At 47.4% G+C, this 15,163-nt stretch overlaps 1 protein-coding gene across 1 annotated transcript in view; it reads right to left on the minus strand.

Moving 5' to 3' along the window:
* The window catches only part of LOC115094173 (serine/threonine-protein kinase NLK2-like), a 49,738-nt gene that overhangs the window by 18,161 nt on the left and 16,414 nt on the right, over positions 1-15,163 (minus strand). Inside the window, exon 7 of the mRNA XM_029606945.1 lies at positions 1,114-1,215. Coding sequence (XP_029462805.1) covers positions 1,114-1,215 — 102 coding nt within the window. The remainder of the gene's footprint in view (positions 1-1,113; positions 1,216-15,163) is intronic.

Raw genomic sequence — 15,163 nt, forward strand, 5'->3', positions numbered from 1 at the left:
ACTAATTGGTGGAAAAATAAAAAAATCAAGAAAGTATTTTTTCAATCAGCACACAAACTGTGGAATTTGTTGCCAGAGAATATGGTCAACATTAATAATACAGCTGGGGTAAAAAAAAAGGTTTGGACAAGTTTCTAGAGTACAGGTCTAGTAACAGACAGAGCTGGAGTTTACCACCTCCTGCTCCAGGGAGCAAGCAACAGGGAAGGCCAAATGATCTGGACTGGCCACTGTCTGAGACAGTATACTGGCCACAATGGACCACTGGGTCTGACCCACCATGTCACTTCTGATGTTAAGATACTAACCATAACCACTCTGCGCAGGCTGCAGCTCTGGATGCCTTTGTCTGGCTGTGGCTTTGCTTTTATTCTTCCTTTTTATTCACTGGTCTCTCCCCCTTCTCCTGGCTGGGATTTGCCTGCTCAGGACCGTGGTAATTTCCGTGCTTGCAACGAATTCACTTTCATTTATTTCTTGAAACTTTGAAAGTTCTTCCTGCTATTTATTTCTTCTTGCAAAACCTTTTATATAGAATCCATTCATTTCTTATTTTTCCTCAAAAAGACATTTGCAAACGCTTTCCATTTATTAACGCGTGTTTCTCTAAAAATCATCTGACAGCAGTTAAACTGGCACGTTCATTAACAAATCCATTTCTTTTTCTAAACACTGCTTGAAGACAGTAAGGCACTCAGGGCCCTTTGGTGTAGGAGACTCAAGGATTAAGCTTCCCTCCTGAAGCAGGCCTTTGCTGACTCCACCTCGCCCACTAGGAGCTCTCACAAGAATGACCTCAGTCCCACCATGCACCACTAGGGTTGCTACGTCACTAGGCCGATCCAGCTGAAGAAAGTCAGAACTGTAAATCCATGCACACAACGGGGCTCGAGCAGGACTGGACCAGCCTGGTCGACCTGCAGCGAGGTGATATATATATATATTTTTTTTTGTTATCAAGGCTGTCACTGTGCTCTCCCAGTACACTTCACTCTTGCCCTGCAGCACCTTCGGACATGGCTCAAACATAATACGAGCGGAATTAACATTTCCGTCAGCACAAGGAAGGTAGGCCCTCGCCCCCCCCCCCCCCCCCCCCCCCTTCTCTCTTACCGGCTTGTGTGGCCCCCGCAGGATGTGCGCCCGGGCCCCTTCGCATGCTGTCCGCATGGCATGGAGAGGTGGCGTGCCCAGCAGATCCGTGATGAGGTCCAGCTGTTGGGTATTTTCCCCCCCACATGGAGAAAAATGCAGAAGCAATCGAGGAAGAGAGGAGGAAAATAAAGATGAGACTGAGGACTTCTTTCCCCCCCCTGGAATTTTGGGTAATAGGGAAGAACAGAGAATACTGCAGATAGGACTTATGTAGTAGTTCTTAAGCCTGGGCTATTGACCCTCCCCCCACAGCTAATCAGATTTTCAGAATACTTTGTGTGTATAAAAAGGAACCCCAGTCTATGCTAATTTCTTTCATGCACCTTCATTGGGGATATCCTGAAAAGCCCAAAAAAAAAGTCCAATCACTGTTAAATTCAATCACCGTAATTATTTCCATACGTTTTGATAAATGTCACGTCTCTTTAACAACGTAAAAATTCAGAGAGAGAGAGCGTGTATCGCTTCGCAGCCAAGTTTTCTTCCCGGGGCCTGGGAGTCTCACACGGTGTCCACTTTGCATACGGGGGAAGGCAAGCTTTCTCAAAGGGCTTTCAAGATTACCCTTGCTCCTGGCGAGGGTAATCTTCAGCAGACACACGCGGGGACGTGGGTGTGGGATTTTATAAGCTGCGTGGCGGCAGCGTATCTCCGCCCCAAGAGCACGAGTCAATACGCACATTTTTTTTTTTTAATGCAGGGAGCCACATACTTTCTACACCTACTTTTAAAAAAAAGTACAAGCACATATTTTATGCGCAAAGTAATTGCAGCATGGGCGTGTGAGCTGCTGCCGTTTATGCATGGAAGCAGGTACTTTAGAAAATGCACGCATCTTCTGCTTAGTGAAATACGGGCACTTGTAATCGCCAGTCACCCCCACCTCCAGGACTTCACCCTGACCATTCCCCCCATCCCCCCCTACCATTTAACCCAGACCTTCCACCCAAAAGATGCCGACAAAAGACAAGTGGGATTTCACATCTGCGAGGCAAGCGTACAGCTTCGGTAATATACATGCATATACCACTTACCAAATACTAACGTGTCCGCAAACATCTGAATGTCAGCCTGGAACAGCCCTAAACCGCACCCCCCCCCCCCCTTTTTTTTTTTAAATTTGATATTTTTGCGTGAAGCACACTTCAGGTTTCTACAGATTACTTGTACGCGTAGCTTCCAATTTTGTGTGCTGAAATCTTTTCAACATCGCCTGCGCACACGCATGTGCAATTTCAAAACGAGGCATGTGATTTTTTCTCGAGAAACCTACCCATACACGTCAGAGGGGGAAAATCATGTGTGGGTGAACTTCTAGGGAATAATTTTCAAAGGGAAAGCAGTGTGATTTACTTTTGAAAACTGGTGAAAAGGTACTTGACACCCTCGAGCAATGTAGGATGAGCAGATAGCTTCCTTAATCCAACAGGAGATAGTTGCCTTAGACACTTTGTCTCCCTTCTTTGGACCACTGAAGAGAATTAACAATTGGTCGGAATGCCGGAAGTCATTGGTAGCCTCGAGATAGCGCAACAAGGCACGTTGTACGTTCAAAAGATGAAGATCCTTCTCCTGAGAGGAAAGCAGAGATCCCCGCGGAAAACCCAGGAAGCTCCACCATTTGATTGACGTGAAAGCTGAGACAACCTTAGGAATGTCACCCTATTGTTGTAAATCCTCAGAAAGGGGTCGTGACGCGACAACGCTTGTAACTCTGAAATCCAATAAGCCAAACAAATGGCCACCAAAAACACCGTCTTCAAAGTGAGGTCTTTAAGCGAAGCCGTATGGAGAGGCTCAAAGGAGGCTCCACAAAGCACCAGATTCAAACTCCAATCCGGGCACACTGCACGGATGGGAGGACGCAAATGCTTGACCCCCCTGAGAAATCAAACAATAACTGGGTGAGCTGCTATTGAACAGCCGTGAAATCTTCCCCGCAAGGCCCCGAGAGCCGCAACTTGTACGCGAAGGGAATTGAAAGCTAAACCCTTAGCGAGCCCCTGCTGAAGGAAATCCAACACCTGAGGAACATCCACAAGTAACGGATCGCAGGAGCGCTGGAGACACCATGTCTCAAAAAGCCTCCAGACTCTAACATAAGCCATAGAAGTAGCCGGTCGTCGCGGCTGAAGGAGAGTGGAAATGACCTGTTCGGAATAACCCTTCAAGCGTAAACGTTGCCTCTCAAAAGCCAAGCCGCAAGAGAGAAGTGATCCTCCCAATCCAAAAAGATGGGTCCCTGACAAAGCAGGTGCAGTAGATGGGCTAGCTGCAAGGGATCCTCGAGAGCCAAGCAAACTAAGTCTGCAAACCACAGGCGCCGCGGCCACTCCAGTGTCACCAGCACCACCTCGCCAGGGTGAAGCTCTATGCGACGGAGAAGGCGACCGATGAGTGGCCGGGGGGGGAAGGCATAAAGTAGAATTCCCCTGGGCCAAGGACACACCAGGGCGTCGAGACCCACCGATCCCTGCTCTTGACGACAGCTGAAGAAGCGTTCCGTCTTTGTGTTGGCCCGAGTGGCCATCAGATCTATCTGAGGAATCTCCCATCTGGCGCAAATGAGGTTCCATGCTTCGGCGGACAGTTCCCACTCCCCAGGATCGAGCTGCTGTCTGCTGAGGAAGTCCGCTTGCACATTCTCCACCCCTGCGACTTGCAATGCCACTATTCCTCGAAGATGACGCTCTGCCCAGGCAAACAAGCGACGTGCTTCGAGCGCTACCACGGGACTCCTTGTCCCGCCTTGCCGGTTGATGTAAGCCACCATTGTTGCATTGTCGGAGAACACTCGTACCATTCTGTCCTTGATCAAGGGAAGGAAGGCGTGCAGAGCCAGCCAAACAGCTCTCGTCTCGAGTCGACTGATGGACCAGGTTCCCTCCATCGGGGACCAGAGCCCTTGGGCGGTTTTGTCTGCACACACTGCTCCCCAACTGGACAGGCTGGCATCTGTGGAGATGATCACCCAATCTGGAGGGCCAAGATTCACTCCCCGGTTCAGATTGTTGCTCGACAGCCACCATGACAGACTGGCTCTGGACTCTGGTAACAGCGGCATGGGTAGGTGGAACTGTTCAGACACCGGACACCAGCTTGACAATAGTGCACGCTGCAACGGTCGTGAGCGAACGCCCAGGGAACTAAATCCAAGGTGGAAGCCATGGATCCCAAGACCTGTAAATGATGCCAGACAGACTGTGGGAGTCTTCCTCCGAAGAAGGGCGTGGATCTGATCTTGTAACTTCATCCCCCTGTCCGTCGCAAGAAAGACCTTGCCGCGAGAGGTATCAAACAGCGCTTCCAAATAAACCAGCTGTTGGGTGGGTTCCAAGTGGCTCTTCTGCACATTGATTATCCAGCCAAGTGACTGCAATGTGAGCCGCACTCTCTGAATGGATCTCTCACATTCCTCCTGGGACTTCGCACAAATCAACCAGTCGTCCAGATACAGATTGAGTAAGGTTCCATGTTTGCGAAGAAAGGCTGCTGCCATCACCGTGACCTTGGTGAACGTTCGAGGAGCCGTTGCGAGACCGAAAGGAAGAGCTCGAAACTGGCAGTGCTGTCCCAAGACTTTGAAGCGCAGAAACCGCTGGTGGTTTACCCGGATTGGTATATGCAGATGAGCTTCCGTAAGATCCAGAGATGCAAGAAACTCTCCTTTTCGAACCGCCGCTAGGACCGTCCTTAGGGTCTCCATCTGGAAACGTGAAATTCAAAGACAACGGTTCATCTTCTGCAGATCGAGGATGGGACAGAAAGTGCCCTCCTTCTTGGGGACCACGAAGTAAACTGAGTACCAGCCCCACCTCTGCTCTGTCACCGAAACTGGGACAATGGCCTCGAGCTTGATCAGATGTCACAGGGTCTCCCACACCACCTCTTGCTTGCTGCGTGAGGCCACGCGGTACTCCACAAACACCTCCCGAACGGGACGAGAGAACTCTAGAGCGTAGCTATCTCTGATCACCTCCAAAACCCAGCAGTCTTAGGTAATCTTTGCCCATTCCATATAAAAGTTGGATAGACTGCCTCAGACAGCTTCGATGATGGAAAGGGTACTCGTGACTTCATTGGGAGGGCTTACTGCTTCCTGCCCCAAGGTGTCCAGAGTCCCTACCAGCTCGGCGACCACCACACAAAAGGATTACTGGCATCCTGAAGTCTGCTTAGGCGTGAAAGGTGTGGAATATCTGCTGGATCGAAAACGGCAAGAATCCCGAAAACGAGTCCTAGAAGGAAAAAATTTCCTGATAGATCTTGTATCTTCAAGCAACTTGGACTCAGCGAGCAGTTTCACCAACTGATTAAGATCCTCGCCAAACAGGAGCTGACCCTTGAAAGGGAGGTTACAAAGCTGAGACTTTGAGGACAAATCTGATGCCCAATTCCGCAGCCAGAGAAGTCGGCGTGCCGCCACCACGGAAACCTTGCTGCGTGCTGAGGTCTGCACAGATCGTAAAGCGCATCTGCCACATATGCGATACCCGCCTCCAAGAGGGCAGCCTGCAGTGCACCATCACCGCCAGCCCCGGAACTGGCACTAGACTCTTGAACCCAGCACAGACACACCCTCTGCATAAGGCTAGCCCAAACCGCAGCCCGAAGACTCAAAGCAGCCACTTCAAAGACTCGCTTCAACTGGATCTCCAGTTTGCGGTCCTGCATATCCTTCAAAGTGGCAGCCCCAGCCACCAGGATAGTGGTGGTCTTTGTTACCGCAGATACCGCCGCATCCACCTTCGGAATCTTCAGCAGATCCAAAACATCCGTTGAAAGAGGATAATGTTTTGCCATAGCTCCGCCCACCTTCAGTCCCACATCCGGAGAGTCCCACTCGCGGGTCACCAGCTTGCAGACCTTTTTAGGCAACGGGAAAGACGCAGTTGGGCCCACGTATTCCATCAAGTACCGGATTAACCCCATCATTATCCGATTCTTCTTGCGAAACCTTAAACCCCAGTTCCTCTAACACCTGGGAAATAAGCAGCCGCAGTTCATCTCGCTTAAAAAGGCGTACCACGCTGGGATCATCTCCCTCCGCGGACAGTAGATCATCCCCATCTGTGTCCGCTGGATCAATGTCCCCCAGATCAGGAATCGAATCCGGAGCCGGGTCCGTCCCCGGAGCTGTCGCTGATCCTGACGCCGGGGTTGGGTCCTGTGGCTCCTGGGAACTGTCCCTCATCATGCGGGACAGCTGTTCATCAGGCCGACGTCTCTTAACAGAGGGCTCAGAAAGCACAACGGGCTGGCAGGACCTTTTAAGCACCACCTGCTTTCTGGCCTTACCCAACTTAAAGTATATTACTGGGCTGCCCGGTTATTATGATTCAAGGCCTGAGCCGGTCATCTGGTTACCCTGTGGGTAGCGCTGGAGCGAGCGCAATTAGAGGGTACATCGCTAGCTGTTACCCTTTCTTCCTTTGGATTCCCTTGTGAGACATCGAGCAAACAGACAAAATCCCATTATTTCTCATACTTTAAAGGTATGGTCCCAGGTGTGGCACTTTTTCGGGACCACGCATGCAGAGCTACTCCTTCCTGCTCCTATTTACGGCAACACATTTTATTTATTTATTTATTTATTTATTTAACAGCTTTTAATATACCGGTGTTCGTGCGAGCACATCGCGCCGGTTTACAATAAAACTTGAGAAAGGATGAGAAATTACAAAAAACAGGGTGTGGGGGCTGGAGCAGGAGCGAAAAAAGGGGGGGGGGAGAGAGAGGGGGAAAGGAAAGGAGGAGAGGATAGCAGCTGAGAAAAAGGTAAAAGGAACGTAACATTACTCACACGGTGACTAATGTGGGATCGAACAAAGAAAAATTATAACATGTATGGCGTAGAGGTTATATAAGTAACTTATTTACAGCATTTATGACAAGTTAAGGGGTAACTTGCTTAGTATTTGAAAACAGGTTGTACATTTTGATATGAATTCACAATCTTACAGTTTACACAGTCTTACAGTTTATGGAGGAGGAAGGTGTCTGGGGTGCGGAAACGGGTGAGGGAAAGGTATGGAAGGGTGTGGGGGGGATGCTGAGGGGGGAGTGGGAGGTTATGTCTGAGGGGGGTTTCAGGGGTTGGCTACGAGGGGTAGGTTTCGGGGTAGGCCTGCCTGAAGAGCCAGGTTTTAATGCCTTTTTTGAAATTGTGTAGTGAGGGTTCAAGACGGAGGTGTGTGGGGAGGGAGTTCCAGAGGGCAGGGCCTGCAATGGTGAATGCTCTTTCTCTGGTGGTGGAGAGGCGGGCTGTTTTGAGGGGGGGTGTGTGGAGGGTGCCTGTGGAGGTGGATCTGGTGTGGCGGGTTGAGAGGTGGAAGTGGGGCATTTCCTTGAGCCAGGAGGAGTTGTCTTTATAGAGGGATTTATGAAGAATGGTTAGGGTTTTGTATTGTGAGCGGAATTGGATGGGCAGCCAGTGTAGGTCTATTAGGATGGGTGTAATGTGATCTCTTTTGCGTGTGTTAGTGAGTATACGAGCCATGGCGTTCTGAAGGGTTTGTAGTGGCTTGATAGTGGAGAAAGGGAGGCCTAGTAGCAGGGTGTTGCATGTCTTTCGGGATACACTTTTTCGTCAGAGTTCACATTGTGGAGGAATCTGGAGTTGCACACGATCGTGAAACTTTGGGATGAGGACGGTATTCAAGCCTTTGGAGATCTATGTTATGAATATGACTTGCCGGACTCCTCCAGAACTTATCATCAAAGGCTACAGGGATTATTAGCTGCTCATTTAAATGTCTCTTCCCCATTGTGGTCCCTGTCCAAACTAGAAACTTACTTGGGTGACTTGGATGCCTTTGCCAAGGGGATAGCAGCGTTATACTGGGGTATACTTCTTCTTAAATATGGCAAGGAAACACCCCAGAATTCCTATGATTGAGTAATGGAATATAGACTTGGGCACTGTTTATGAGTGTAAGATATGGAAACAAATTTGGTTAATGGCGCACCATAGCTCCTTTTGCTTAAACATGTGAAGCTCATGATCAAACTGTTAACCAGAAAGTATCGAACACCCCTCTTTTATGGGAAAATATATGGATATGGAGGTTGCAGGGATGTGGGATCATATATGCAAATGTGGTGGCAATGTCAAAGTGTGCAATACTTTTGGCGCCAAGTAACACAGGAAATTGCGGACATCTTGGGCTTCCCCATTATTATTCCACCTACACTGGGTTTACTTGGCAGATGGATGGGCTCTTCAATTCCTAAAAAAATTTCGCTCTATAATAGATCAACTCTTGTTGGCTGCAAGGTATACTATAGCTACCTATTGGAAATCAAGTCCTGATCTACGACATTGGAGGGCTCAGGTTAAGAAAATAGCGGATATCGAACATATATATTTTGCTGTTAAAAATGAACATTTTAAATACTGTAAAACTTGTTAAATAAAAAGTTTCAAAAAAGAAAATAAAAGAAAAAAAAAGCCATTGCCATTCGCTCAGTTAAAGAGGCGATATCTCCCCTTCTATGATGAAATCTACTTTTATCTATCACAAAAAAATGAAAAAATGGCCCCTAATCCCTATACTACTACTTAAACCTCACCTCGAGTAAATAGGTGGGCCCCATATAGAGGTATAAATACCTAACTACTACAAGGGCCTTATAGCTAGGAGCGTTCTCTCTCTCTCTCTCTTAAAATACTGAAAACGCTATTTGCGAAAACATCGCAAAGTGTGATAAAGCCATATCGCACAGCTTAATGCAAATGAAAAAGGTGTAGTTATTTCCCATGTTAAAACTGTGCGATACGAAGGAAGTGATGTCACAATACAGTATGGACGTCTAAGCCCGACTCCCTGACTCCTCCATGATAATTTAGTGAAATTTAGACCAATCGCTCCAGACAAAGCCCACCAAAAACTGCCGCATTCGGCACTGCGAGGGGCACAGATTATGACGGGGAAAAAAAACGGTTGATCTGGCTAAATTTTCTTACGATGCCGGAGGATCCCGCTTTGCAGCCCTGTCGGAGGAATCGGACGCCGTGGGCCATGCGTCTCAGAAGGAGGTAAGCAATGAGGGAGATCAGGCCCCAGACTGGACTTTAGAGACACCGACAAAAACTGACTTTACTATCTGGTTTGAAGGGATCCGGAACGATAGTCGCTCACTTAAAGAGGACGTACAGGCTAATACAGAAACCCTCTGGTCAGATCTGCGGGAACTCGGCCATCGGGTTGAAGAGACGGAGGGGGTGCTAGACTCGCATGGCACACAATTAATTGCGCTTACTGAAGAAATCGCCGAACTAAAATCCCGGCAAGAAGAAGCCTCTCTCAAAATGGAGGATTTAGAGAACCATTCCCGGAGGGCTAATATCCGGATCCGAGGCCTCCCCGAGACCCCCAAATTTGCAGATGCCATGTCGGTGGTTAGGAAGATCTGCTTGGCCTTGTTAGCTTCGGACCACGGACAGAGCACGGAAGAGCACACCCGCACTGACATCGTGATTGAGAGGGCTCACCGAACCTTGGGGAACTCCCCGTGCAACACCCCAAAAGTTATTATTGCCTGCCTGCATAGCTTCCTCATAAAGGAAGATCTAATGTGGGGTGCCAGGCATGTCAGTCCCTTCAGCTGGGAGGGCCACGAATTGCAGATCTTTAACGATTTGGCGCCAGCTACCTTGAGATGGAGGAGAACATTGCAACCCCCTAACGATGGTGCTCAGAACAGAAAAAGTTCGCTACCAGTGGCTTTACCCCTGGGGCTTGGCGTTTACTTTGCATGGAGTCACCACGCAGGTTAAAACAGTGGAGGAAGCAATTCCTATTTTGCAAGCAGTGAGAATAGCACTGCCCTGAAGGGAGAACCCGGTGATGAAACCCAGCATGCCGGCTGTACCAATGGCAGAGGGTTGGAAAGGGAGGACATCGACTCACTAGGCATTCTGCAAGCAACAGCAGCCTGACTTTGGATGAGCCTGCGTGATTTTACAGACTCCATTTTCTCATCCCTGGCGGGGAAATGGAGAGGAAGTGTTCCTTTGGTCATCCCCAACATTACCATTGGACAATGGGGTCGGCATAGCTGATGACCTTGTATAACAGCGTGGGCGAGAGGACGACGGACTTACTGACCGACCTGCTATAGTAAAGTGCAGGGGCCGAAGTGGGGTACTCTCTTGGGACTTTGATTGCCTTCTTGTTCAACAGTTTAATTGTTCTTCATGGTTAATTTGGTTTTATACGTATTGAGATAAAGGGCAGACAGGTGGGTGGGTACATCACTGCAGGAATTAGTTTAATGGAGCATATCTGATGACTGTGGGGAAGGGATAGACGGGCTATCCTCCCTGAGATAGAGGTCTACCTTAATGGGGGCGGGGGGATGTAGGGTGGGGGAAGGTGGGGATGGTTAAGGGACAGTTGGAGGTTGGCAGTATGGATGGGGAGTTTCTGGACGGATGTGTGGAGGAGCCGGGGGACTGTATGCCTTATGCGAGAGATGGGCCATTGGGGAATGGCTCATTCATAGCTGGATAAGAAAGAGAAAGGGAGGCGATAGTCTGGATTAAATGGCTGAGATTAAATGTATTTCATTGAATGTTAAAGGCCTTAATTCACCCTACAAGCGCCAAATGCTTTTTAAAGACCTTCAGAGATTACAAGCCTCCATAGCATTCATTCAGGAGACACATCTCCGACATTGAGATGAAAGATTACTAAACTCAAAAAAAATACCCCACACAGTATTTTGCTCCTGCCACATTGTAAAAAAAATACCAGGGGATAGGGAATCTTTTTCCTCAGCATCTAGTGGCACAAATACAGGATCAATATAGGGACCCTGATGGTAGATTTTTGATCTTACGGGTCCTCTTGCATAACTCCCAATTGGTGTTAGTCAGTGTCTATTGTCCTCCCTCCTTGCAGGCGGAGACGATGCGAGAGGTGGGCAAACGACTGGAGGACTTTCTGGGGATGGCTTAGTTATTCAGGGGATTTTAATGTTTCTCTGTTCCCTAGGATGGACAACTCTACACCTGGAGGGCAAGGGCAACCTAGAAAAGTATTAAAACAGCTGTTGAAGGACCATCAACTAGTAGATACATGGCGGTTACGTTACCCACACAGCCGGAATTATACTTTCTACTCGTATTCCCACAATTCCTAGACCCGAAGTAATCGGTTTTTAATATCTAAAGATATCGCTCCCCTCTTACCACTTCTAATTTAGAACTCCATCACCTTCTAACCCTCTCCCTTAGCTTTTACCTATTCCCCTTGAACCCTCATACTCTATAGTATTGTTTTAATTCAGCTCAGTTAAGTTACAACTAAATGATAGTTCTGTTTTTTGTTTTGTTTTTTTTTAAAGATTCTACTTGTTTTATGTTCAAATATTTATATACTTGCCTTTTTTAATTGTATAACGCTTATATAACTCTGTTAAATGTAAAACGCTCCGGCGTAAGTTCCTGTTCACTGTACACCGACGTGATATCTTTGATGAGCGGCGGTATATAAAAATTTATAAATAAATAAATTATAGCTAGAACTGGGAATGCGGATACAGAATGTATAACCTGGTCCGATCATGCTTCAGTCCTATGAACATTACTAGAACAACCAGGGGAGGAGGGTCGCAAGTTTTGGAGTCTAAATGACTACCTCTTGAAATTGAAATCTATCAAGAACGGATGGGTGAGGTGCTGGAGGACTATTTCAGGTTGAATGGGGGGGGGGGGGGGGGGGAGGTATCTCCCATGTCAGTCTGAGAAGGCATGAAGGCGATTATCAGGGGCCATTTAATAGGTTTGGGTACTTATCACAAAAAACAAATGAATAGACAAAGGGAGGCCCTATTAATGGAACTAGACAGGTTGGAAAACAGACAAACAAAATCCGGGGTCCATCCAGGTAGGGGTCCTAAGTAAGAAACGAGAAGAAATAGCAGCCCTAGATACCGCAGCGATAACCCATAGATTGGATCTCCTAAAACAACAATACTATGAATTTGGGGATAAAAATAGTAGACTTTTAGCAAGTAGGTTGCGCACCAAGAGGATTAAAGAATTGATATATCACATAAAAGCAGGTTCCGGAGAAATGCTCTCGGATCCAGCGGCTATAAGGATTCGGTTTCAAAATTTTAAGAGGAACTATACGCCCCAGAGGTTAGGGCGACAACGGAGGATATAACATCTTATTTGGCAGGGATAGAGATGCCTACACTGTCCGCTCAAGATCAGAATATATTGGGGAAGCCAATCTCAGAGTTCGAGGTTGACTGGACCATTAAGGATCTCAAGCCCGGAAAGGCCCCGGGTTTGGATGGGTTTACCCCACTATTTTATAAAAGATATAGGACTATCTTAAGGGTCCTTTGGCACAAATGTTTAATCATATTAGGGAAGGGGGAAATTGTTACCATATTGTTACCATAAATTCATTAACGCTACAACTAAAGAATGTTTCTTCAAGCTACAGGTCCTGAAGCATCTAAGACCGCTTTTACACTTCCAGGATTTCCGTTCTGTGCTTCAAGCAATACTGTTCTCAAAGATCGACTATTGCAACGCTCTTCTACTCTGTCTCCCCGCCTCTTCGACCAAACCTCTACAGATGCTGCAAAACGCAGCGGCCAGGATCCTTACAAATACACGGCGCAAGGACCACATCACACCTATCCTAAAAATCTTACATTGGCTTCCTATTCAATATAGAATTCTGTTCAAAGCTCTCACTATCATCCACAAATTGGTCTACCAACAAACCACTCTCCAACTCACCTTCCCTCTGGAACTACATACATCCTCAAGACCAATAAGAACTGCCTACAAAAGTAAGCTCAAGGCCCCTCCCAACAAATCATCAATCCACAACTCCATTCACAAGCGAGCACTTTCGACAGCAGGTCCGCTACATTGGAATTCGCTTCCTCAAGACTTACGCCAGGAACAATGCCACTTAACCTTCAGAAAAAAACTTAAAACCTGGCTGTTCACACAAGCCTACCGTTGAAGGAATCCATTCAACCAACTCTGTCTCTCACCCTTAAACCCACCCTTTTCCCTCCCCTCACTCCCAACCTTTTCCCTTTCCCCCTCAACCACAACCCACCCTTTTCCCTCACCCCCCCTCATCCCCCGCCACTCCTCCCATCTGACATACCATGTATATATCCGCTGATTATAATCCATGTTTCTGTATTACTAATTTATTGTTTTGTGTTAATTTATAGTTTGTAATTTTGTTAACTTATTGCTTGATTACTCGATCTCCCATTTCTGTTATAGTTTAATTCTGTCCTATCTTCCGACATCCATGTTTTTACTCTCCCTGTTTTAATGTAACTTCTCATTTCTACTTATACGTTAATTGGTTTCCCCATGTTCTAATGTAAACCGGTACGATAAGACCTGGTCTTGAGTGTCGGTATAGTAAAAGAAGTTAAATAAAATAAATAAATATTGCAATGTCGCAGGTATTACACTACTCCCTAAGCCAGGTAAGGATCCCACGAATTGTGCATCATATAGGCCAATCTCTTTAATTAACACTGATCTGAAATTACTGGCCAAAATATTGGCCTTTTGCCTATGGGGGAGGATAGAGGGGTGAATTCATACAGACCAAGCAGGATTCATGCTGGGTCAGACGACAGCAGATAATATCAGGAAATTAATAGACCTGATTCACAGCTCCAAACATACAGGCATCCCAGCTGTATTTCTTACTATAGACGCGGAAAAGGCCTTCGACCGAGTATTTTGGCCCTTTTTATTTGCGGTCATGGACAAGGTCGGCCTGGGGGGTTCCTTCTCTACATGGGTTAGGGAACTATATCAAGATCCTCTAGCTTGTCTAAAAATTAATCATAATTATACGCAGAACTTTCCGGTAAAGAGGGGGACCCGGCAGGGTTGTCTGCTGTCCCACTTTTATTTGCCCTTAGCTTGGAACCCTTAGCAGTGGCTATATGACATGACCTGGAAGTGCAAGGTATCCCGGTTGGCTTAAACTGGCTTAAACCAGTACAAAATATCACTCTACGCAGATGACATTATTTTCTCTTTAATACACCCCTTATCCTCACTGCACCAGGTATAGCGTAAGTTGGAAACCCATGGGCGCCTCTCCGGGTTTCGGGTGAATTCAGACAAGTCGGAAATTTTGTCAGTAAATTTTGATATAGGCTCAAAGGGCCCAATTTGATATTTGGGAATAAATTTAGGATTGGATTTAGAGGGTCTAGCACAGTATAACTATCAACCCTTGGTGCGCAGCCTACTTAGCAATTTAGATAAGTGAAACAGATTACAGCTCTCTTGGTTTGGGAGGATTAATACTATCAAAATGGGGAGGAGTCTGAAGGAGAAGCCTCTCGCAAGAGAGGAGAGGGCTAAGGGACTGTGTTTCAAGGTTCCTGCTCATTGCATCGCAGGAATAAGCAACTCCGACTCACAAGTGCCGGCCCCCACTGACGTCATCATCCGGGGACACTCCCTCAGGTACTAATTCGGGGCAGGAGCGGCTCCAAAACCGGAGGAGTCTGAAGGAGAAGCCTCTCGCAAGAGAGGAGAGGGCTAAGGGACTGTGTTTCGAGGTTCCTGCTCATTGCATCGCAGGAATAAGCAACAACTCCGACTCACCCGAAGTGCCGGCCCCCACTGACGTTATCATCCGGGGACACTCCCTCAGGTACTAATTCGGGGCAGGAGCGGTGCGCAGCCGCCGGCGCGCTGCCAAAGACGCGCGCCCCTTCTGAAGATTTTTTCTTAAATAATTTCCCTGCCCTATGGGTAGGAAAAGAAAGGCAAAAATGTGGACTTCCTCTCCCGTGGTACCTGTCGTTAGAGGACCAATGGATTTCCCTTGTAGTAAGAAGGGTAAGTCAGACTGCCCGCGAGAATATCCCTGAAATATCATTTTCATCTGGAGCCTCGAACAGCCCATGCCTGCCCCAGCCAACTCAACCCCAGAATGAAGAGCCTAGACCTACTATCCAAAATTTATCTTTAGGGACAGTGGAA

This window comes from Rhinatrema bivittatum, chromosome 6 (assembly GCF_901001135.1).
Source record: "Rhinatrema bivittatum chromosome 6, aRhiBiv1.1, whole genome shotgun sequence".
Taxonomy (NCBI): Eukaryota; Metazoa; Chordata; class Amphibia; order Gymnophiona; family Rhinatrematidae; genus Rhinatrema; species Rhinatrema bivittatum.